The 26,502-nt window shown below is 41.8% G+C and overlaps 1 protein-coding gene across 1 annotated transcript in view; it reads right to left on the bottom strand.

The window, feature by feature from the left end:
* The window catches only part of RANBP17 (RAN binding protein 17), a 1,312,934-nt gene that overhangs the window by 637,176 nt on the left and 649,256 nt on the right, over positions 1–26,502 (bottom strand). The window contains exon 16 of the mRNA XM_053718559.1: positions 5,286–5,366. Within this exon, the coding sequence (XP_053574534.1) occupies positions 5,286–5,366 (81 nt within the window). The remainder of the gene's footprint in view (positions 1–5,285; positions 5,367–26,502) is intronic.

The following is a 26,502-nucleotide window of genomic DNA, read 5'->3' on the forward strand; positions in this document are numbered from 1 at the left end:
TCGATTCTACAAGGAAGTAAAAATATAGGAAAATCAGTTGTGATCTACTTGGATTTTGTAAAGGCGTTTGATAGAGTGCCACATGAAGGATTGATGTACAAAATTAAGGGACTGGGAATATCTGAAAATGTTGGCTCATGGATAAATAACTGGATAAAAGACAGAGAGCAAAGGGTAGTTGTAAATGGATCATACTTTACAAAGGTAATTAGTGGAGTCCCCCAGGGATCAGGAGTGGGCCCTGTTCTTTTTAATATTTTTATTAATGACTTGAAGCAAGGATTCAATAGCAGCATCTCTTTTTTTGTTGACTATACAAAGTTGTCATTAGGTCAGTACAGTATGAAATTACTTTACAAGAGGATTTACAACAATTAGAAGAATGGGCAGGTAAATGGAAACTGAGATTTAATACTGGAAAATGTAACATTCTACATTTTTTAAGTATATATATAAGAATATATTATTTAATTGGGACTTGACCAAAACAGAGGAGTCAAGGGATTTGGGAGTACTTATAAATAACAAGCAAAATATGGGTGCACAATGCAGGTCAGTGGCTTCTAAGGCTAATAAGATACTAGCATGTATTACAAGAGGCATTGATGCAAGGGAGGAAAGCATAATGGCCACAAAACTAATAAGTGGAATGGAGAATCTAAGCTATGAGAAGAGGTTAGCCAAATTGTGTCTGTTTTCCCTAGAAAAAAGGTGCTTGAGAGGTGATATGATTATTTTAAATAAATATATTAAAGGCCCATATACAGAGATGGCATGCGCTCTGTTTATTCTAAGAAAATAGTTTTTAAGGCTGGAGGAAATGAGATTTAGGGCTAGATTTATTAAAGCTGAGGCGGACAGGGGCGCGTATATGTGCCCCTGTACGCCTCAGCTCGCCTGTGGCGGGGCAAAATTACCCGCAGGTATTCGCCATTGCACACAAGCGCAATTTTGCGCTTGCGTGCAATCCTGCCCCCTGCCCGCGTACAGCCAATCAAGCGCTGGCAGGAGCTGTCAATCTCCTCGGCTTGACTAGCCCAAGGAGATTGAATTCGCCACCTTAGAGGTGGCGAAGAGGTTAGGGAAGCGGCCGTCTGGTGACCGCTGCTTGATAAATTACGGTGAGCAAGTTCTTGTGAGAACTTGCAGCCGTAGGGCTTTAATAAATCTAGCCCTTAATCTCCAGCAATGCTCATGCTTTTTTCCCTGTAAGAGCAATTCAATTGTGGAACAAATTACCTATAGAGGTAGTAAATCCCAATACCATAGATATATTTGAAAATGGTTTAGATACATTTCTGGCTTAGAACCAAAACTCAGGGATATGATTGTTGGTGTTAAATGTGTTATCTTTTTAATGGAAATAATTTAAGATCAACTGGAGCTTTTATTGTAGATAAATTAAGATTTGTATAGGTTGAACTCAATGGACTTCCATCTTTTTTCAACCTCATCTACTATGTTACTATGTAAATGGAACCCCTAAAACCACCAGAAACATTTTAAAGCAGAAAACATAAGTACCAGAGCAGACAATACAATTTACTCTCTGCCATGCACTTTGCTAAAACAAACACAAATTAAGCAACACAAGAAATAATATAGAGAAAACACACAACCAAACTGGGCACACAGCAGTGTTCACAAAGCTAAAAACATACACCTGTCTAGAGAGACAAATTGATGTGAGATGGATTTCTGCACTCTGGTCCTAAGGACTGATGTAAGTAACAGCAGTTATAGCCAATATATTATCAATTAAAAATGTTGCTGATAAGTATGTACACCCCACACTAAGTGAAAAAAAAAGTATTTAAGGAGAAAGTAGGACTTCAGAGACCATCTCATGTGAGCCGATTCCATACCGATCCCAATCATAAAAACAGGGATCTGCAACTGACTTTGGGGCCGATGTAGCGGATCATGTCCACCCGACATTGCTAAATGCCGATAGCATACGCTGTCGGCATTTAACATTGCACAAGCATTCCTAGTGAAATTTTTGTGCAATGCCGCCTCCTGCAAATTCGTGGCCAATGGCCCGCTAGCAGAGGGTGTCAATCAACCCTGATGGTATTGGATCAGGCTGAATGCTGTCCGCCGCTTCAGAGGTTGCGGACGACTTAAGGAGCAACTTCCGCTTAAGGCGAACCTGAATCGGAGTGGGTTGAAAACAGCATCCGCTGCTTCATAAATTGACCCCTTTCAGTTTAAACGCACTCTTTAGTGCTGAGACTTATAACTGTGGCATACTAGATAAATAGTGAGTCAAATGTATAGTCCGAATTGTCATATGTATAAGCATTTTTTATTGAATTTGTATCACTGTGTTCAATTTTTATTTCTGTAATAAAGAAAACATTAAAAGAAAAATTACCCTTATAATAAAAAAGCAACACATTTAAAAATGTTAAAAAACAAACAAACAAAAAACAGGGATCTGTGGAAATTACAATCTAACTGGGAGCAGAAACAAATGGAGTAGCTATGTTTAAACCGTGAATTGAAAGAAAAGTGCAGTCACTTACTTGTAAGAGGAGGCGGTGAAATGTAAAAATAGCCTTTATTGAAAATCATGGTTAAAACATAAAAGACAAAGCACCCATAGTGTTGGATAATTGAGCCGCATACAACCTACAAGTTTTATATTTAAAACACTACAAGTTGAGGTATGATCTAACCTTATGCAAGATTAACTTTCCACTAAAACTGTGGTTCCATTACAGTGGAATACTATGAGAGTAAGCCAAATTTAGTAAGTTCAATGAGAAATCTCCAAGGATATCCTCTCAAATGCACAGTGGTGCAAATGCAAAGGGTCAGCAAGAGCAGAGGTACAATCCAACCTGCCATGCTACAAAGAAGTAAAAGTTAACCCGACTCAAAAAGATAGAGGAGGGGTATATAAGGACCAGAGCCATTTTGGGCTTCTAGTAGGGAAGTCTACCTAGTCCCAAAATCAGTTGCTTGTACAGAGTATGGTTCAGCAAGGGGGTGAAATAAATACATTTAATCTGCAGTTGGGTGATTCAATATACATAACACAGAAACAGAAATATGGTAGATCATTGCACACCAAAGCTACACCTTTGCAGTTTGTATGATTCTTAAAGGGACATGAAACCCCAATTTTTTCTTTCATGGTTTAGAAAGAGCATGCAATTTTAAGCAACATTCTAATTTACTTATTTTATCTAAATTGCTTCATCCTCTTGATATTCTTTGCTGAAAAGCCTATCTAGATAGGCTCAATAGCTGCTGATTGGTGGCTGCACATCGATGCCTCATGTGATTGGCTCACCCATGTGCATTGATATTTCTTCAACAAAGGATATCTAAAGAATGAAGACAATTTGATAATAGAAGTAAATTGGAATGTTGTTTAAAATTGTATTATCTATCTGAATCATGAAAGAAAAATATTGGGTTTAATGTCCCTTTAAGTATGTGTCTTGAGTATTCAGGACTTCTCTCATGCTGCACCTATCCTATGGAACATGCTTCCTCATTCTGTCAAACTTAGTTTACAAAACATTCAATTCTCTATCAAAACTCACCTATTCAGAGCAGCCTACCACCTAACCTCATAAACTGTATTACCAAGCTACTCCCCTACCTTTTGTCTACAACTAGATTGTAAACTCTCAGTGAAGTAGGGACTTCTAATCTGTGTGTCTCCGTCTGCCTATCCTCATGCACTCCCTCTGTACAAAGCTGCATAAACTCTTTGACACATAAATGATAATGAAGATAACAACATGGTGGTAAATGGAATACTTATACACTTACTATATATTATATGTCAGTATAAGCAGGGCCGTCTTTAATATTGATTGGACCCTGGGCAAAAATTTTCTTGGGCCCCCCCTCCCCCACCCCATGCAATTTCGCTCTCCACCCCAAAAAACAACTAAATCCATTTTTTTTTTTTAATTATTAGCCCAGCGGTGGATCATCCACTGCTGGGCTAATCATTTAAAAAAAATGAAATACATTGCAATATGTGAAACTGGACCTAAGCAGAACTAATAAGTAAATAAATATATAAATTCCTCCACTGTGGATTCATTTAATATTCTTTTGAATGTGATTCTGGTGTGAGGTTAGCTGGTTAAAGAGATTTAGGGCAGCCAACAGGAGCAAAGCAAGGTAAAGACTGAGGAGGAAGCATGGAGGTGCAGACAAATATAAGTTTACTGACAGGAACAGCAGAACTACTATGGGAAGCTGTAAAATCTGAGACAGAGAGAAATTAAAAACTATAAAAATAAACCTTACATTAATGTGTGAAGTATCAGCATGACGCTATACATCAGCCACACCAGCACATGTAGCTTCTTTGCTAGGAACAAGTTCCCTCTCACCCTGAACTAGACAATGCTGCATGGGGAGGGGCGTGTGTGCACTCACTTATTCTTCCCACTGACACCTTTCTACAAAGCACTATTCCCCTAAGAAACTTCAGTTAGTTGATCTTAGGGCCACAGCAGAAAGAGCAGGGCTAAGGGGACCAGTAGACATGATGCTGTCTGTCCAAGGCTGCATGGATACAGTGTGAGATGAGTCACACAGCCTCAAGACTGAAGAGAGCAGTGTATGCAGCTGCACAGATGCTCAAATCCTCATGTGCCTGCCGCTCCAGCTTTCTGCTGCATGCGCCTACAGTCAGCCCTACCCAGAAACAATCCCCACCACCAGAGCAGTTACCTGGTAACAGTGGTAACCCCAGTAGGACCTTTTCTGATGCAGTGGGAATGGCTGGATGCCGAGTTAGGGCTTTGCATTCAGTGCTGCACAGTGCACATCTAAAACAGCACATGGCACTAGCTTGGCATGTCACATGACACCGGCACGGTCTGGCACAGTTTTTTAAAAAAATATAAGCAGAGTACTTTTGACTGTGACAGTATTAGGACTGAATGTGTGTGTTCCCCATGTCACATCAGCAGTCTGGTATGAACCATTAAAAAAAAATGTTTTTAGGACTCTTGGGCCCCTCAACAGAGACTGGGCCCAGGGCAGCTGCCCCTTTTGCCCTGTGTTAAAGACGGTCCTGAGTATAAGTCTATATTCATCACAATTTATTTTGATGCATGTTACAATGCATATCTATACCAGTAGCTTATTTTGTTCTGAAAATATATACAGCTACCTGAATTATTAAATGCTTGTAAAGACAGCAAGCATATACATTTATATCACAGATGTTCACAAATGTTAGTGTTAATTAATTATATGGTTGTTATTTGAGGGTGACTGCCAATGTTTCACTGACAAAAGGATATCCAACTGAAAGATCATTAAGAAATTGCAAAGTTCTTGATATTACCGGTTCACATCTTCCCCAGTATTTCAGGTTGGTCACACTAGAATGAAAAAAAAGAGCATATATGAATAAAAACCTAAACAAAAATATGTTGGAATTCAAAAAGGAAAGCTTTAAGATTTTTTAAACATGTATGGAAACATTTAAACTTTTTAAGTTATTGTAATAGCTTTTTCAAAAGGAATAAAATATAACCTCAATTTTTCTCCTGATAAAGAAAAAATTACAGACATTTATTCAAACACCAGTAAAAAGTACAGTGGGTGGGGGGGAAAAAAAAACTTGATTTGTGCTTTAAAGGGAAATTAAAGTGCCATAAAGCAGGTTGAGATCTGTGCATATCCTAAAAGGGCTAATTAATTTAAAATAGTTTGCATAAAAAAAAAAATGTTTAAAAAAGTATTTTAAAATAATTTTCTAAAAAAAGCAAAATTAAAATAATTTTCCAAAAAAAGCAAAATTAATTACATAGCTAAGCTGCCTGGAGCAGCTATCTCCACCCCTCTTATCAGTGTTTAGACACCGGCATTGTATTTCAACTGAGTTCACAGTTTCTATGCAAGCTCCAGCAGATAATCCCTATTCACTTTTGCATTCTACCAAAAGAACAATAAACATAGATACAGCCATAAAAGGAATTGTGTGGGGGGAGTTAGAGCTTTGCAATTTAGAAACTAAAAAGAAAGGGTTAATGGCGAGGCACTGCAGTATACATTTGCAGGTAGAGTAATTAAAGTACATATTATATTATTTTGTCTCTATCCAAACTTGTTTTATGTCCCTTTAAACTCAACATTTAATCATCTTCTGTAAAAAATGTAATTAAGTAAATTGAAATAACATTGCAATATATTATCATTATTCCTTTTGCCTGCTGTTAAGTAAAATATCTCTGAAAAGTAGGTTCCAGAGGTCAGAATATTCAATCACACTTAAAGGGACAGGGTAGTCAAAATTAAACTTTCATGATTCAGATAGGGCATGCCATTTTAAACAACTTTCCAATTTACTTTTATCATCAAATTTGCTTTGTTCACTTGGTATTCTTTGTTGAAAGCTAAACCTTGGTAGGCTCAGATGATAATTTATAATCCCTTGAAGGCCGCCTCTTATCTGAATGCATTTTACAGTTTTTCATAGCTAGAGGGAGTTAGTTCATGTGTGTGATATAGATAACATTGTGCTCACGCCCATGGAGTTACTAATCAGTGGGCACTGATTGGCTACAATGCAAGTCTGTCAAAAGAACTGAAATAAGGGGGCAGTCTTCAGAAGCTTAGATACAAGGTGATCACAGAGGTAAAATATTAATATAACTATGCTGGTTATGCAAAACCGGGGAATGTGTAATAAAGGGATTATCTATCTTTTAAAAAAATAACAATTCTAGAGTTGACTGTCACTACGGCAAAATAGATCTGATAATCTGTAAAAAGATTATTGGTGCTGATGCCAGACCAAATCGGAGCAGCACGACTTAGTAATGTCTGCTTATAAAGGCAACTCTGAGAAATGCTGTATAAATAAGGATATGCGGATAGGCATCTTTAAAGTCTATGGTAGACAATCATTGACCCTCCCGCACTAAAGGTAATAGTGTGAAAATTCCCCATTTTGAAAGTTGTAACTTTCAGTAATTTGTTCAGAGTTTTGAGATCCAAGATCAGCCTGTAAGTTCCATCTTTCCTTTAAACCAGACATCCTCAAACTTGGCTATCCAGAGGTTTTGGAACTACATTTCCCATGATGCTCAGCCAGCATATCAGATGGCTGAGCATCATGGGAAATGTAGTTCCAAAACCTCTGGAGGGCAACGTTTGAGGATGTCTGCTTTGAACAGTGAAAAGGTTTCAATAGAACCATCACGTTCCGTTTTATCCTGCCAAAACATGCTAGATACAATGGGTATTGAAAAGAATCACTTCCCTTGAAAATAATCACATTTTGTTGCTTTGCAGCCTGAAATAAAAACAGACACAGTTTTTGTTTATCCAGTTGTAATTACTCAGTGCAACTTATAACATCCAAGTGAAAGATATAACACCAACATGTCAGGCAAAAATAAAGACAATTCAAAAACAGAATCACCAAGTTGAAAAAAAGGATCGCCCTCTTGTGTCAGTATTTTGTTGAACCACCTTTTGCTTTAATTACAGCCTTTAGTCTGTTGGGATATGTCTCTATTAACTTTGCACACCTAGACTGTGCAATATTTGCCCACTCTTCTTTGCAGAACTGCTCCAGTTGTTACATTTAATGGTGACCATTTGTGGACTACGGTCTTCAAATCATTCCACAGATATTCAATGGGGTTAAAGTCTGGGCTCTTACTAGGTCATGCAAGGACATTCACCTTTTTTCTCCTTTAACCACTATGTGGTCATTTTTGCTGTGTGCTTTGGGTCATTGTCATGTTGGAAGGTAAACCTTCTTCCCATTGAAAACTTCTTGGCAGAGGACAGCAGATTTTTCTCAAGAATTTGATGGTATTTTGCCGCATACATTATTCATTCTATCCTGACAAGTGCTCCAGTGCCTGCTGCAGAGAAACACCCCCATAACAGGATATTACCACCTCCATGCTTTACTGTAGGTATGGTGTCATTTGGATGGTGAGCTGTATTGGATTTCCTCCAGACATATCATTTGTTGAGGCCAAATAATTCAATTTTAGTCTCATCTGACCATAGCACTTTTTCCCATGTGGCCTCAGAAACTCCTAGGTGTGTTATGGCAAAGCTCAGTTGTGACTGCATGTGGCCTTTCTTGAGGAGTGTCTTTTTTTCTTGCAACCCTCCCATACAAGCCACATTTGTGGAGAATTAGTGATATTGTTGTCACATGCACACAATTACTACTCTGTTATAAATTCCTGCAACTGCTTCATAGTTGCTGTGGGCCTCTTGTAAGCCTCTGTCCAGTTTCCTCCTGGCTCTTTCATCCAGTTTCGAGCAACATCCTGACCCAGAGGGTCTGTGTTGTATCAAATACCTTCCACTCCTTAATAATAGACTTCACTGTGCTTCTAGGCATTGATAACGCATTTGAAATATTTTTGTATTTATCTCCTGACTTGTGCCTGTCCACAACATTATCCTGGGGATCTTTCGACAGTGCCTTGCCACCCATAGTTGAATGTTTGCTTCAGTTGCACTACCAGGGACTGAGATGCACCATTAAAGCTCTTTTGATGCTGAGCTAATCAATATGCCCACGGCTAATCACAATTGAAGGTCAAATGGTTTATGCGTGCCGTTGAGAAGGGGATTAGCTACACCTGATTGACTTTACAAGTAATTTTAAGAGGGGGTGATCCTTTTTCCAACTCAGTGATTCTGTTTTCGAATTCTCTTTATTTTTGCATGACATGTTGGTGTTATCTCTTTCACTTGGATGTTATAAGTTGCACTGAGTAATTACAACTGGATAAACAAAAACGGTGTGTCTTTTTTTCAGGCTGCAAGCAACAAAAACATAAATTATAATTATCTGATAATTTAATTTTCTTTCGTGGGAAAGAGTCCACAGCCACATTCATTACTTGTGGGAAATAAGAACCTGGCCACAAGGAGGAGGCAAAGACACACCAGTCAAAGGCTTAAATACTCCTCCCACTACCCCTATCCCCCAGTCATTCTGCCGAGGAACAAGGATTAGTGGAAGAAATATCAAGGTGAAAGGGTGCCAGAAGACTATAAATGAAAAAAACGCCTCAAAAAACGGGCGGGGGACTCTTTCCCACAGAAGAAAATGAAATTATCAGGTAAGCATAATTTATGTTTTTCTTCCTAATGGGAAAGAGTCCACAGCCGCATTCATTACTTGTGAGAAAATTATACCCAAGCCAAAGAGGACACTGAATGCCAAGAATGGGAGGGTAAGAGGCGGCCCAAACTGAGGGCACCAGGACTGAACCACATTCCATAAATAAAAAAGTCCAGAAGGGAGGAAAAACATGAATAAAACAGGGCCCCAAGGACACAAACAACAGTCCCAAGCCTGGGTAAAAACCACATGCAACACCACCGAGCCAACAGGACTTGAAACGCACTCCCAAACACATCTCCCAAAGGCCAATCCCATACACACGCCCCCATAAAGGAACCCTGACCAACAACTCCCCAAAGGAAGAAGCAAGGTAGAGGTATAACTGAACCAGAACCCTGACTTCCAAAGGACAGAGTAGACTAGCTCGGGAGACTCCAGAAAGCCTCACAAAATGCCAGAAAAAAGGCATCATCAGTCAAACACGACTGTAATAAATGTAATAAATCATGCATGATTAAGAGACTGTGGTCTCGAAACGTCGCATACCTGTCTTGTATGCTTTTAAACATTCAATAAAGAAGATTCCTTTTATTACATTGGTGCTGTGGACAGTTTTGTTTGTTTGATATTGTGGAGCTGGAGGTCGCCAGCTTGACCAATCTGCACCAAAGCCTAGGAAGGCATTGCCCTGTGCCGGTCTCATCTTACAGTGCTGCCCCCCTTAGAATGAGAGGGAGGAACACCCCAAGCCACCTCGAAAGAGTGTAACCAGAAACATGAGCACGAGTCCCAACAGAACTAGAGGAACACCGAACCCAGAAGTTAATTCCCAAGGGCATCTGCATCCCTGAACCAGGGACAAAGGGAACACACCCCCAGAGAAAAAAGTCTCCCAAGTGAAGACGGAGGACAAGGGAAACATTGCGTGTGTCCCCCCCGGACACAAGACTCGACATAGGGATCAAAACTAACCTAAAACGAGCCAGCCCCCAAGGGAGTAGAGACTACCCGAGGTAACAATCTCAGGGGCCCCATAGCAGATACCGGTGGGGAAGAGATGAGGACAAAGTGACCCCACCAAGGTACTACACAGGATGCTGATGCAAGGTGAGAGCACCAGAACAACAGACCCCCAAAGGAAGTCCAGAACACAGTCCCGCACAGAAAAACAAAGGCCCCGAGCAGCCATAAGAAGGGGACCAGATACTCAAGAGAGAAAAGGAAGAACCCCTTCTAGACGCAACTCGAACATCAGAGGGAAAACCGGGACAAGCATAGACAAAACTATACCAACACTATCCGGAACATCAGCCCAATCCCTGATCCACAAATAGACCTGAAGAAAAGGACCCCGACCAAAATTCCGGTCAGACACTCCTCACCCGAGGAAGGAACCCGAAAAAAACGTGAAATCTAGCAAAAACCTAAGAAAGGACCGCGAAGAACGCAAAACCAATCTCAAGGTGATAGAACCAACGACACAGAACTCGGCGACAGTCAGAAACTAGGGTCCCGCATCGCCGCCCGACCCTAATAGGGTGGATAAAAATCCGGAAAAAGCTGGACCCAGAACCGAAACGAACAAGGTGACCCCAATAAAACCAAATTCCAGCTAGAAGACCATGTGGGAAATCACCCCACAGCACTGCTGCCGGATCAGAGAGAATGCAGTCATGAACCCGCTAAGTCTTGCATACAATCAAGCACTCCACCACTAATCCACAAAGAGGATCCATTTCAAGCGGAACCAAATGAGGTCCAGAGACCCTAGGAGTCTAAACCACCCAAAGAGTAACAAGAAGACCAAAACCGCCCAAGTGGAGAAGGCCCCGCTCCCCTGAAAGGAGAGCCAGAGCAATGCGGTGGAAGCCACCAACCATGCCCCGGGAAGAGAGCGGCACACCCAATCTCTCCCGGCATGCGGACCCGAAGGCCCGGATGTAGATGTATAGAGTAGTTTGGGAAAATAAACAATAAAACAAAACACACAAGGTCCTGCCAGACCCGCCAGGCGCAACAGGTGTCACTGACCACACACCAAAGTGCACACAAATTCCGGACCCAACAGTCCGCGAACAACTTCCAAGGAAGTAATGAAAAGTAAGTCCATCCCAGAAATTCCTGAGGGAATAATCGAATAAAAAAATATCCTAATCGGATGAAAGAAAAGAAAGGACACAAGCGACCAACAGGAGACAATAAACATCCCAAATCATCTAGCTCGAAGCACTATTCAATGAGACAGTCCCCGACTGATAAAGGAGAGGATCCTCCAATAAGTCGTAAAGACAATGGAGTAGAACGCGCAGTCACACAATGTGATAATGAAAGGTGCAACATGGAAGAATATTCACCCCGGGAGGTAACTGAATATACTCCGAAGTCTGGACACCCGGGATAATCGAGCAAGAACACAACCTCGCAGAAACCTCCGGATCCTGCAGGCGAAAAAGCGCCATCAATATATTGAAGCGGAAATGACCCGCCATCTCCAGGGGAAACAAACCCCCATGTGCGGAGAGAGAATTAACATTAGGGTTACCCACAAATGTAGCGGAAGGGTGTTGTTGGGAATCCGCCGCTTGAGGAACAGAGCCCCCAGAGGATGATGGCTCAATAGGCCCCTGGTTCCCCGAGCCCGAGGAACCAGTCGCTCTAAGAAGGCACAAGAGACAGGACTGATAAACCTGCGTCAGTGGGTCCAAAGCACCTTCCTCACAAGAGGAAGAATCGGAATCAGAAACAACGAATCAGTCTCAGCTTCAGAATTCTCCATGGTTAAAACAAAAGAGAAAATTAGGACAATATAAAAAAATTAACGGCACCTGACACCCACAATGGCTGGGGCATTCACCACCTCCTTTGACCAGATCCAAACGAAGCAGAAAATCTTCGTCGCCACACGGTTAGGAATGCGGAAGCGTAACAAACCCAGCGTAACGACACCCGGTCATAAGGTGGACCGTAAAGTCCAAAAAAATGTGCCAGAAAAAGGTGGCAACTAGGCCCCACTAACCTTCAAGCAATTCTTCCGTCTAAGCCCCAGAGCCAATACTCAATACACAAAGCAGGGAAATCACATAAGAAACATGATTAAGGAACCCCACCCTGTTCACAAATCCCCCCTAAGGAAGGAATTATCCTATGATTCCCACAACAGAGGAGTCTTACTAAGACCCATACCTATCTGTCACATAACAACATAACATTCATAGTGATAAAATGAAAGGATCTTACCAGAATATACGCCGTGGAACAGGAACACAGCCCTTCAAGTGTGACGGATAGTAGCGTCGCCTTCTTCATGGACTTTAGAGAAGACAGCAGGTAGCAAAGCGGTCGGGAATGCCAAGTGCTAGAGGAGCTGTTAATGCGAATTGGGATGGTGTCGCAAAGAGAACTCCCACTGCATCTCCGGAATCTAACATTCGCCCAGGCCCTCACTGAGAGGCTAACAGGACTACTTAAAACTCTTGTTCCATTGCAAAGAGTACTACCCTCCATGAGAGACACACTTTAGGTAAAGATTAATAAAATTATTTTCTTTAAAAAATAAAACTTCTGACACTTCTCTGCCAACCTCTTGGGACAAAAGGCAAAGAATGACTGGGGGATAGTGGAAGTGGGAGTATTTAAGTCTTTGGCTGGTGTGTCTTTGCCTCCTTCTGGTGGCCAGGTTCTTATTTCCCACAAGTAATGAATGTGGCTGTGGACTCTTTCCCATTAGGAAGAAAATTTGATTATTTCCAAGGTAGATGATTCTTTTCAATACCCACTGTATTGTTGTGGGTTCTACAGCCTGCAGGTCATCTGCACTGTGTTTGCCTTCCACTGTACCCTGTGTTTAAACATGTGTCCCAGGTTTGCTCTGAAACACAGCTTGGAAGACAACATATGCATTCCTCAATTTTCTCTATATGTGTCTGTGCTAGCCTAGGCTTTATGCATATGTGAAGCAGAGGCACAGGAGCACATTCTGAATTTTCTGTGAGAGGCAGGAGGCATGATTTCTTATAGGTTATACCACCCACTGGCAAGTTGTAGGAAGAAAAAAAGGTGGGTTATGGGCAGCCAGAGGTTAATGATGGTTAGAGTCCAAAAGAGTCAGTTAGAGGTAAAGACACCCACCAATAAACAAGAACAATCCTCTCAAGTGAATTCAGGTACCTGCATGTTTAGACCAGTTGTCAGGACACAGTTGGGCGCCTGACAATGGCTGAACTGTCTGAGCCAATGTTTCCTCTAATTGTAAAAAGCAGTTTGGACAAAACATTTTGAATTTACAGCGTTGTTTAAAAAAAAAAAAAAAAAAAAAAAAAAATGTGTGTCCTACAACCTGAGTGCAGCTAAATGAACAAATAGAATTATGAAATATATGATTATATAAATATATTCATGATCTATATAGAGAGTAAGCACACAGTCACATTTTAAGACTAAATGAAAAGAGGAGATTTAATATGAAAAATAGGGAGTTCCTAAAAAACAAAATTTATGCTAACCTGATAAAAATTTCTTTCTTTCTGGACACGGTGAGTCCACGGAATCATCAATTACTGTTGGGAATATCACTCCTGGCTAGCAGGAGGCGGCAAAGAGCACCACAGCTAAACTGTTAAAGGGACAGTCTACACCAGCATTTTTATTGTTTTAAAAGATAGATAATCCCTGTATTACCCATTCCCCAGTTTTGCATAACCAACACAGTTATATTAATATACTTTTAACCTCTGTGATTATCTTGTATCTAAGCCTCTGCAAACTGCCCCTTTATTTCAATTCTTTTGACAGACATGCATTTTAGCCAATCAGCGCCTGCTCCCAGAAAACTTCACGTGCATGAACACAGTGTTACCTATATGAAACACATGAATTAACACCCTCTAGTGGTGAAAAAACTGTTAAAATGCAGTCTGAAAAGAGGTGGCCTTAAAGGTCTAAGAAATTAGCATATGAACCTCCTAGGTTAAGCTTTCAACTAAGAATAAAAAAACAAAAAGGAGGATGTCCCTGTTAGGTGTGTAGAGAGTTAGTAGGAGCAAAGTCACTGTAGTACATGAAAACTTCACAGACCCAATGGGTTAAATAATACCAAACAGGCGTTAGTGGTATAAGTATTCCCCCCTCCTCTCACCTCTGATGCATCCGGTCCTGGGGGCAGGATCAATGAAACCTGAGAGCGGTATACGCAGCGTACCGGTGGCTCTGCTACTCCAGCCTGTCCGGTGTAACTCACAAACTGCGTCCGCTGTTGGTGCCTGTACTCCCTCGTCAGACGTTCCTGGAGGGAGGGGGGCGGGAACCACCTAACACTCCCCTGTGTATTTCCATGCGGGATTGGTTGGAAGACGTCCTCTGCTCAATTGCTCACTCCTGATTGGAGGGGAATCGATCTCAGCCAATCCTCTTTGCGAGTAGGGGAAGCACGGCTGCAGGGTCCGTTCAACAGTGTGGTAGTTAGGGATAGAACAAGGAGCAATCTCCTCTCTCAGTGCTAACGCTGGTAGGTCACAGAATCAGCACAAAAGAGGAAGCGGAGCACTGAGTTAAATAAAAGTGCAATTTATTTCAGCAATTAAAACAAAAAACTTCAAGGAGATAAAGGGTGCTATTCCTTGCATAGGGTTCAGCTCAAACAGCTGCTGACATGTTTCGGCATTCCGCCGTTATCAAAGCTGCTGAACTGTGTAGGGAATAGCCCTCTTTTAAAACACAATTGCTGAACCCTATTGGGCAATAGTGAGAAGGGGGAAGGATTTCTTATTAACCCCTTGATAACTTATACAAATAGGGTATATAACAATACTAAAACATATACCAAAGACAGGTTATGTTAAACCATGTACATGCTTTTACACACAAAACAACTGAAATAACATTCTTAAACTCATAGAAAGTTCAAATTAAAGTCATAAATTCTGCATGTGCATATTGGAAAGAAAAATAAAATAAATATTTCTTTATAATTACTAATTGGATTGCAGTAGTATATATCATATAAACAGTCCAATGTGTAGAATGTTAAAGTTGTGTGCCTGTATTCGTGTAAATAGCTAGCTCCTATGAGAGGGTATCCTGACTAACTTGTCCTAAACCTGTTGCATGTCCCTTTATGTATGACAATCCTATCATCCTGAGATTCAATCATTAATAAGGATATAATTATTGTGTGTCTGGAGAAAATCCAATGGAAAGGGAGATATAAATTTAATGATGTCGAAAGGAATGGACAATGGACCACATCCTATAGTGGACAAAATATAAGTATATTAACCCTAAGTTTATGCAGGGTCAGGAGACCACTGTAAAGTATATTAAAAGAAAGTAGGTGTCAGGTGTACTTGTAATTATATGTACTATACATACTGGATGTAAGCATGTTTCTAAAACATGAATGCAATATTCAAGGATACAAAACACAACACACAATCTCTCTGTTCAGGAGTTAAGTGGAGTTAGCTTAACATCTCAATCACTCCCAGTGATTGATCAGATCATACATTGAATTTAGCCCTACTGGATGTCTGGTCTTTAATGTAAAGATCCAAAAGATCTCTCGTTTGGATAATAGTTTATCCCTGTCGCCTCCTTTAGGAGGTTTGAGTACTTTCTCTATGCACGTCCAACGAGAGGTGCTCCCTAATCCTTGATCTGACCTCCCTGGTTGTGAGGCCAACATATTGTTTGGCACACACTGTGCATGATGCTAGGTAAATCGTATAGGTCGACCTACAGTTGAAACACATGTTAATAGGAAAAGAATGACCAGTTGCTGATGATCTGAAATGATCACCCATTTCCACTTTTTCGCAGGCAACGCAATCCCTATTGTGACATTTAAACATTCCCTTCTGGGTGAGCCAAGATGACTCATGTCTTATAGTGTCCTCACCAATTCTGGTTGGAGAAACCACATTACCTATTGTTTTACTTCTCCGATAAGTGAAATGGCAAGACTTAGTGGTTAGATCTGCCAATCCTTCATCAGCTCTAAGCATAACCAGATGTTTCTTGATTATCTCACAGATCTGTGGATACTGCTCTGAATGGTCAGTCACAAAATAGAGATCATTCTGCATGTTATGCCCTCTACTCTGCTTAGGTTTGGGATGTAGTAGATCCCTTCTATCAATCCTTCTGACCTCATCTAGGGTTGATGTTATACAACTACTGGCATAACCCCTTGCTTTGAGCCTGTCTGATAGTTTCCTTTCTTCATCCTCAAAATTGTCCAATTCCGAGCAATTTCGTTTTAAACGGATGAATTGACCCTTGATGATACCTATGAATACACTCTTGGGGTGATAACTTGTTGCATGTAGCAATGTGTTGCCCGAGATTGGTTTTCTTAAGGCTGTACTACAAATTTTTTCACCAATTACCCCCAAAAGTGTTACATCAAGGTAATTGATGCTTGTGTTGTTGGACTCAGAGGTGAAGCTCAATCCCAAGTCATTTTCATTGAGGAGATTTAGAAATATGGATAACTCATCTGAGCTCCCCTTCCAAATGAATAGGAGGTCATCAATGAACCTCCTATAAAAAACTACTTTTGAGCCGAGAGGGTTCCCAACTCCAAAGATGTGGTCCTGCTCCCACCAACCCATGTATAGGTTGGCATAGGATGGGGCAAACTTTGCCCCCATCGCAGTCCCACAAATCTGGAGGTAGAACTCAAAGTAGTTATGGGATAAAAGAAACTCGGCTACGCGGAGCACATATTCACATAAATCAGGCTCCTGACCATGGTATTTATTCAAAAACCAGGACAGAGCTTCCAAACCCTTAGTGTGTGGAATTGATGAATATAGTGACTTAACGTCAACTGTTAGCCAGACATAGCCTTCCTCCCACTTGATGTTCTCAAGAAGTTTTAGAATGTGCATAGTGTCTCTTGTATAGCTCCATAAATTAGGAACCATTGGCTGCAGGACCTGGTCCAACCACTCAGACGTGTGCTCCAAGAGAGAGCCTATGCCACTGACAATGGGCCTTCCTACCACATTGTCAAGTGACTTGTGGACCTTAGGTAAAAGGTTAAAGGTCGGGATGGTGGGAGTATTTACAGATAGATAAATACTAGTTTCTTCATTTAAGAAACCTGCCTGAATGCCATCATCAATCAGATTCTCAAGTTTTTTCTTGAAGATGGTAGTGGGATCAGTACTCAATACTCGGTAGTCTTGGGCATTATGCAGTTGTCTGTGTGCCTCTTTGATGAAGTCCGTTTTATTCATCACCACCACAGACCCACCTTTGTCCGCGGCTCTAATCACCAGGTCGGGATCATTACCCAAAGCAGCCAAAGCCTCCCTCTCCCTTGCAGTGAGATTGTGTTTCTTGTTTTTATCAGTATAGTAAAGCCTACTTAGGTCTGCTTCTACCCTACTTTGGAACCTTTCAATGATGGTTCCCCTGGCATGTATGGGATAAAAGCGTGAGGGACATTTGAACCCGGGGAATCTATTGGAAGAATGAGTCAGAGTTTCAGCCTCAGAAGTATTCAATGCTTCTAATGTTGACAGACCACAGAGGTCTTGAAATTCAAAACCATCTGCAATATTGGGGGTTAACGATGTCATAGCCCCCTCGGAATAGTCTTCCACAGTGCCCTTATCAGACCTTGTGGAAAAATATTTCCTCAAACTAATCTTGCGTATCAGTCTGTTTACATCAATCAAAGTGTTAAATAGATTAAAGGTATTTGTCGGAACAAATCCTAATCCTAGGCTCAACACTTTGATTTCTGTGGAATTTAGATTATAAGCAGATAAATTGATATCTTGTCTGTCTCTGGCCCTTCTGGTTTCTCCTGAGAGCATTGCCCCCCTTTTTTGGTGCTTTTGCCCCTTCTCCCCCCCCCCCGTCGTCTTGCGTGGGGGGGGGAGGGAACCTGGTGAAGTTCCACACTTTCTGATCTTTTGGGTGTTTCTTTGGTGTATATAGTGACAGGTGTTTGTGGAATGTACCTAGAGGGCGGTGCAACATTTTTTAATATAGATGGTGGTACCGTTGTTACTTTTTCTAGAGGTATGGTAGGCTGGTTAGACAAATTGGTATGTTGATTTTGGTTCTGTATATAGTAAGTAGGGGGGGCAGAGCTGCCACAAGGTACAGAATCTAGAATAAATCTTTCATCTTCCCTTGATGCTGAACTATCCCCCCCTAAATCAGCCTCACTGTCAGAAAATCTGATTTGTCGTTGTTGTCTGCCTCTACCCCTATGTCTGCCTCTAAATCCTCTTCCCCATTGGAGACACCAAAATTCTGATTGTTCTCTCTGTACTTTTGTGTTCTTTCCCTTTTGTTCCAAATATACATTGTGTTGTTATTGAAGTCTGTTTGATCTCTAATATACTTTGAATGCTTTATTTCAAGTAAAAGAGATTTTGCTTCTGCAACAGCTTCTTGTAACAAATTATCAAACCTAGCAAAATCTGTGTGGTCACATCTCTTATTCAGGGACTTTATAAATGTATGGAATGAGACCCTGTCAGAATGCTCCTGGAATCTTATCTTTTATCTTACCTATAAAAATAAACAGATTCAAGAAATTACTATCAAAATTAGTCAGGTACAAGAGGAGCTGAATAAGAGATATCAGATATCAGTAATCATTTTTTCTGCTTATAATCTAAATGCCACAGAAATCAAAGTGTTGAGCCTAGGATTAGAATTTGTTCCGTCAAATACCTTTAATCTATTTAACACTTTGATTGATGTAAACAGACTGATACACAAGATTACTTTGAGGAAATATTTTTCCACAAGGTCTGATAAGAGCACTGTGGAAGACTATTCCGAGGGGGCTATGACATCGTTAACCCCCAATATTGTAGATGGTTTTGAATTTCAAGACCTCTGTGGTCTGTCAACATTAGAAGCATTGAATACTTCTGAGGCTGAAACTCTGACTCATTCTTCCAATAGATTCCCCAGGTTCAAATGTCCCTCACGCTTTTATCCCATACATGCCAGGGGAACCATCATTGAAAGGTTCCAAAGTAGGGTAGAAGCAGACCTAAGTAGGCTTTACTATACTGATAAAAACAAGAAACACAATCTCACTGCAAGGGAGAGGGAGGCTTTGGCTGCTTTGGGTAATAATCCCGACCTGGTGATTAGAGCAGCGGACAAAGGTGGGTCTGTGGTGTTGATGAATAAAACAGACTTCATCAAAGAGGCACACAGACAACTGCATAATGCCCAATACTACCGAGTATTGAGTACTGATCCCACTACCATCTTCAAGAAAAAACTTGAGAATCTGATTGATGATGACATTGAGGCAGGTTTCTTAAATGAAAAAACATAATTTATGCTTACCTGATAAATTTATTTCTCTTGTAGTGTGTTCAGTCCACGGGTCATCCATTACTTATGGGATATATTCTCCTTCCCAACAGGAAGTTGCAAGAAGATCACCCAAGCAGATCTGCTATATAGCTCCTCCCCTCACATGTCATATCCAGTCATTCGACCGAAACAAGACGAGAAAGGAGAAACTATAAGGTGCAGTGGTGACTGGAGTTATAATTTTAAAATTTAGAACCTGCCTTAAAAAGACAGGGCGGGCCGTGGACTGAACACACTACAAGAGAAATAAATTTATCAGGTAAGCATAAATTATGTTTTCTCTTGTTAAGTGTGTTCAGTCCACGGGTCATCCATTACTTATGGGATACCCATACCAAAGCCAAGTACACGGATGATGGGAGGGACAAGGCAGGAACATTAAACAGAAGGAACCACTGCCTGTAGAACCTTTCTCCCAAAATCAGCCTCCGAAGAAGCGAAAGTGTCAAATTTGTAAAATTTGGAAAAAGTATGAAGTGAAGACCAAGTTGCAGCCTTGCAAATCTGTTCAACAGAGGCCTCATTCTTAAAGGCCCAGGTGGAAGCCACAGCTCTAGTGGAATGAGCTGTAATTCTTTCAGGAGGCTGCTGTCCAGCAGTCTCATAGGCTAAACGTATTATGCTACAAAGCCAAAAAGAGAGAGAGGTAGCCGAAGCCTTTTGACCTCTCCTCTGTCCAGAGTAAACGACAAACAGAGAAGAAGTTTGTCTAAAATCTTTAGTTGCCTGTAAGTAGAACTTCAGAGCACGGACCACGTCTAGATTATGCAAAAGATGTTCCTTCTTTGAAGAAGGATTAGGACATAATGATGGAACAACAATCTCTTGATTGATATTCCTGTTAGAAACAACCTTAGGCATAAACCCAGGTTTAGTACGCAGTACTACCTTGTCTGAATGAAAGATCAGATAAGGAGAATCACAATGTAAGGCAGATAACTCCGAGACTCTTCGAGCCGAGGAAATAGCCATCAAAAACAAAACTTTCCAAGATAAAAGCTTAATATCAATGGAATGAAGGGGTTCAAACGGAACACCCTGAAGAACTTTAAGAACCAAGTTTAAGCTCCACGGAGGAGCAACAGCTTTAAACACAGGCTTAATTCTAGCCAAAGCCTGACAAAAGGCCTGGACGTCTGGATTCTCTGCCAGACGTTTGTGTAAAAGAATAGACAGAGCTGAAATCTGTCCCTTTAGCGAACTAGCGGATAAACCCTTTTCTAAACCCTCTTGTAGAAAAGCCAATATCCTAGGAATCCTAACCTTACTCCATGAGTAACTCTTGGATTCGCACCAATATAAATATTTACGCCATATCTTATGGTAAATTTTTCTGGTCACAGGTTTCCGAGCCTGTATTAATGTATCAATAACCGAATACGAAAACCCACGCTTTGATAAAATCAAGCGTTCAATTTCCAGGCAGTCCGCCTCAGAGAAATTAGGTTTGGATGGTTGAAAGGACCCTGAATTAGAAGGTCCTGCCTCAGAGGAAGAGACCATGGTGGACAGGACGACATGTCCACTAGGTCTGCATACCAGGTCCTGCGTGGCCACGCAGGCGCTATCAGAATTACCGATGCCCTCTCCTGTTTGATCCTGGCAATCAGTCGAGGTAGCAACGGAAATGGTGGAAACACATAAGCTATGTTGAAAACCCAAGGGGCTGCTAATGCATCTACCAGCACCGCTCCCGGGTCCCTGGACCTGGATCTGTAACAAGGAAGCTTTGCGTTCTGGCGAGATGCCATGAGATCCAGATCCGGTTTGCCCCAACGACGAATCAGTTGAGCAAATACCTCCGGGTGAAGTTCCCACTCTCCCGGATGAAAAGTCTGGCGACTTAGGAAATCCGCCTCCCAGTTCTCTACGCCCGGGATGTAAATCGCTGACAGGTGGCAAGAGTGAGACTCTGCCCAGCGAATTATCTTCGAGACTTCCAACATCGCTAGGGAACTCCTGGTTCCCCCTTGATGATTGATGTAAGCCACAGTCGTGATATTGTCCGACTGAAATCTGATGAACCTCAGTTTTGCTAACTGAGGCCAAGCTAGAAGAGCATTGAATATTGCTCTTAATTCTAGAATGTTTATTGGAAGGAGTTTCTCCTCCTGAGTCCACGATCCCTGAGCCTTCAGGGAATTCCAGACTGCTCCCCAGCCTAGAAGGCTGGCATCCGTTGTTACAATCGTCCAATCTGGTCTGCGAAAGGTCATTCCTTTGGACAGATGAACCGGTGACAACCACCAGAGAAGAGAATCTCTGGTCTCCTGGTCCAGATTTAGCAAAGGGGACAGATCTGAGTAATCCCCGTTCCATTGACTGAGCATGCATAGTTGCAGCGGTCTGAGATGCAGGCGCGCAAATGGCACTATGTCCATTGCCGCGACCATTAAGCCGATTACCTCCATGCACTGAGCTACTGATGGGCTTGGAATGGAATGAAGGACACGGCAAGCATTGAGAATCTTTGATAACCTGGACTCCGTCAGGTAAATCTTCATCTCTACATAATCTATGAGTCCCTAGAAAAGGAACCCTTGTGAGTGGTAACAGAGAACTCTTTTCCACGTTCACTTTCCACCCATGCGACCTCAGAAATGCTAGAACTATCTCTGTATGAGACTTTGCATTTTGAAAACTTGACGCTTGTATCAGAATGTCGTCTAGGTACGGAGCCACCGCTATGCCTCGTGGTCTTAGTACCGCCAGAAGTGAGCCCAGAACCTTCATAAAAATTATCGGGGCCGTGGCTAACCCGAAGGGAAGAGCCACAAACTGGTAATGCCTGTCTAGAAAGGCAAACCTTAGGTACCGATAATGATCTTTGTGAATCGGTATATGAAGGTAAGCATCCTTTAAGTCCACTGTGGTCATATATTGACCCTCTTGGATCATGGGTAGGATGGTTCGAATGGTTTCCATCTTGAACGATGGTACCCTTAGGAATTTGTTTAAGATCTTTAAGTCCAAGATTGGTCTGAAGGTTCCCTCTTTTTTGGGAACCACAAATAGATTTGAGTAAAATCCTTGTCCCTGTTCCGATCGCGGAACTGAGTGGATCACTCCCATGATTAAGAGGTCTTGTACACATTGTAGAAATGCCTCTCTCTTTACTAGGTTTGTTGATAACCTCGAAAGATGGAACCTCCCTTGTGGAGGAGAGGTTTTGAAATCCAGAAGGTATCCCTGAGATATAATCTTTAACGTCCAGGGATCCTGCACATCTCTTGCCCAAGCCTGGGCGAAGAGATAAAGTTTGCCCCCCCACTAAATCCGTCTCCGGATAGGGGGCCCTGTCTTCATGCTGTCTTAGGGGCGGGAGTAGGCTTTCTGGCCTGCTTGCCCTTGTTCCATGACTGGTTGCCTTTCCAACCCTGTCTGTAACGAGCAGTAGTTCCTTCCTGTTTTGGAGCTGAGGAAGTCGATGCTGCTCCTGCCTTGAAGTTACGAAAGGCACGAAAATTAGACTGTTTGGCCTTTGATTTGGCCCTGTCCTGAGGAAGGGCGTGGCCCTTACCTCCCGTAATGTCAGCAATAATTTCCTTCAAGCCGGGCCCGAATAAGGTCTGCCCTTTGAAAGGAATGTTAAGTAGCTTAGACTTGGAAGTTACATCCGCTGACCAGGATTTAAGCCAGAGCGCTCTGCGCTCTGGCGAATCCGGAAATTTTAGCCGTAAGTTTGGTTAGATGTACTACGGCATCTGAAACAAACGCATTAGCTTGCTTAAGGGTTCTAACTTTGCTCAAAGCCTCATCCAATGGCTCTGTGCGAATCGCCTCTTCCAGAGACTCAAACCAGAATGCCGCTGCAGCCGTGACAGGCGCAATGCATGCAAGAGGCTGCAATATAAAACCCTGTTGAACAAACATTTTCTTAAGATAACCCTCTAATTTTTTATCCATTGGATCTGAGAAAGCACAGCTATCCTCCACCGGGATAGTGGTACGCTTGGCTAACGTAGAAACTGCTCCCTCCACCTTAGGGACCGTCTGCCATAAGTCTCGTGTGGTGGCGTCTATAGGGAACATTTTTCTAAATATCGGGGGAGGGGAAAAAGGCACACCGGGTCTATCCCACTCCTTACCAATAATTTCTGTAAGTCTTTTTGGTATAGGAAAGACGTCAGTACACACCGGTAACGCATAGTATCTATCCAACCTACACAATTTCTCTGGAATTGCCGTGTCGCAATCATTCAGAGCCGCTAATACCTCCCCAAGTAACACACGGAGGTTCTCAAGCTTAAATTTAAAATTTGAAATTTCTGAATCCGGTCTCCCCGGATCAGAACCGTCACCATGTTCTGCAAATTGTGACGCAGTATCAGACATGGCTCTCGTGTCATCAGCGCGCTCTGTCCTTAACCCAGAGCTATCGCATTTGCCCCTTAATTCGGGCATATTATATAATACTTCTTTCATAACATTAGCCATATCATGTAAAGTGATTTGTAAGGGCCTAGATGTACTTGGCGTCTCAATCCTACGCATCTCACGAGCGGGAGACGCAGGTACTGACACGTGAGGAGAGTTAGGCGGCATAACTTCCCCCTAGTTGTCTGGTGATAGTTTCTTTATCGGTACAGATTGACTTTTATTCAAAGCAATATCAATACAATTGGTACACATCGTTCTATTGGGCTCCACATTGGCTTTTGAACATGATGAACAAACAGTTTCCTCTGAATCAGACATGTTTAAACAGACTTAGCAATGAAACTAGCAAGCTTGGAAATCACTTTCAATAAGTTTACAAGAAATATAAAAAACGCTGCAGCGCTTCAAAAATACAGATATAATTAAACAATTCTTAACAAGAAGTGTATTATTAGCAGAGGATTGCAACCATTAGCAAAAGGAAGATTAACCCCTCAATACCCAAAACGGATCAAACGGATATCAATTAAGATTTAACGCTTTTAATCACAGTCAAGCACACTGTCACAGATCTGCTGTGACTGATTACCTCCCTCACAAATGAATTTTGCAGACCCCTGAGCTCTCTAGAGACGTCCTGGATCAAGGAGGAAGAAGCAGGAAGACCTGTGCTAGAATTTTAACTGCGCAACAAGGCGCTAAAACAAGGTCCCTCCCACTCCTATCACAACAGTGGGAGCCCTGATATAATGGTTTCCATGCAGAAAAATATGTTAGCCATGTGGAAAAAAATCATGCCCAAAGAGATTTATCACCAAAGTACCTCACAAAAACGAATAACATGGCAGTAAACGTTTTATTAAAAAAACAACATTTTCCAATGTCATGCAAAGTTATCACTAAGCCTGCTACCAGTCGCTACCACTGCAGATAAGGCTTAAGTATTATTTCAGTTTTAACAGTATTTTCTCAGTCAAATTCTAGTCCCTAGAAAATAACTTGACTGCGCATACATTTATCAGCCTGATACCAGTTGCCACTACTGCATTTAAGGCTGTACTTACATCATACGGTAACAGCAGTATTTTCTTAGTCAATTCCATTCCAAGAAAATAAAGTACTGCACATACCTCATTTGCAGAGGACCCCGCATGCTATTCCCAGTTTCTGAAGTTACCCCACTCCTCAGAATGTCGAGAACAGCCAGTGGATCTTAGTTACGCCTGCTAAGATCATAGAAAAAAAACGCAGGCAGTTTCTTCTTCCAAATACTGCCTGAGATAGAAAAACAGCACACTCCGGTGCCATTTAAAATAACAAACTTTTGATTGAAGAATAGATGAGTAAAAACTCCAGCTCCTCTCGCGACCTCCTTCTTTGTTGAGGGTTGCAAGAGAATGACTGGATATGACATGTGAAGGGAGGAGCTATATAGCAGATCTGCTTGGGTGATCCTCTTGCAACTTCCTGTTGGGAAGGAGAATATATCCCATAAGTAATGGATGACCCGTGGACTGAACACACTTAACAAGAGAAAACTAGTATTTATCTATCGGTAAATACTCCCACCATCCCGACCTTTAACCTTTTACCTAAGGACCACAAGTCACTTGACAATGTGGTAGGAAGGCCCATTGTCAGTGGCATAGGCTCTCTCTTGGAGCACACGTCTGAGTGGTTGGACCAGGTCCTGCAGCCAATGGTTCCTAATTTATGGAGCTATACAAGAGACACTATGCACATTCTAAAACTTCTTGAGAACATCAAGTGGGAGGAAGGCTATGTCTGGCTAACAGTTGACGTTAAGTCACTATATTCATCAATTCCACACACTAAAGGTTTGGAAGCTCTGTCCTGGTTTTTGAATAAATACCATGGTCAGGAGCCTGATTTCTGTGAATATGTGCTCCGCGTAGCCGAGTTTCTTTTTTCCCATAACTACTTTGAGTTTGAGGGGGTGTTCTACCTCCAGATTTGTGGGACTGCGATGGGGGCAAAGTTTGCCCCATCCTATGCCAACCTATACATGGGTTGGTGGGAGCAGGACCACATCTTTGGAGGTGGGAACCCTCTCTGCTCAAAAGTAGTTTTTTATAGGAGGTTCATTGATGACCTCCTATTCATTTGGAAGGGGAGCTCAGATGAGTTATCCATATTTCTAAATCTCCTCAATGAAAATGACTTGGGATTGAGCTTCACCTCTGAGTCCAACAACACGAGCATCAATTACCTTGATGTAACACTTTTGGGGGTAATTGGTGAAAAAATTCGTAGTACAGCCTTTAGAAAACCAATCTCGGGCAGCACATTGCTACATGCAACAAGCTGTCACCCCAAGAGTGTATTCAAAGGTATCATCAAGGGTCAATTTATCCGTTTAAAATGAAATTGCTCGGAATTGAACAATTTTGAGGATGAAGCAAGGAAACTATCAGACAGGCTCAAAGCAAGGGGTTATGCCAGTAGTTGTATAACATCAACCCTAGATGAGGTCAGAAGGATTGATAGAAGGGATCTACTACATCCCAAACCTAAGCAGAGTAGAGGGCATAACATGCAGAATGATCTCTATTTTGTGACTGACCATTCAGAGCAGTATCCACAGATCTGTGAGATAATCAAGAAACATCTGGTTATGCTCAGAGCTGATGAAGGACTGGCAGATCTAACCA

The sequence above is a fragment of the Bombina bombina genome, chromosome 6, assembly GCF_027579735.1.
Source record: "Bombina bombina isolate aBomBom1 chromosome 6, aBomBom1.pri, whole genome shotgun sequence".
Classification (NCBI taxonomy): domain Eukaryota; kingdom Metazoa; phylum Chordata; class Amphibia; order Anura; family Bombinatoridae; genus Bombina; species Bombina bombina.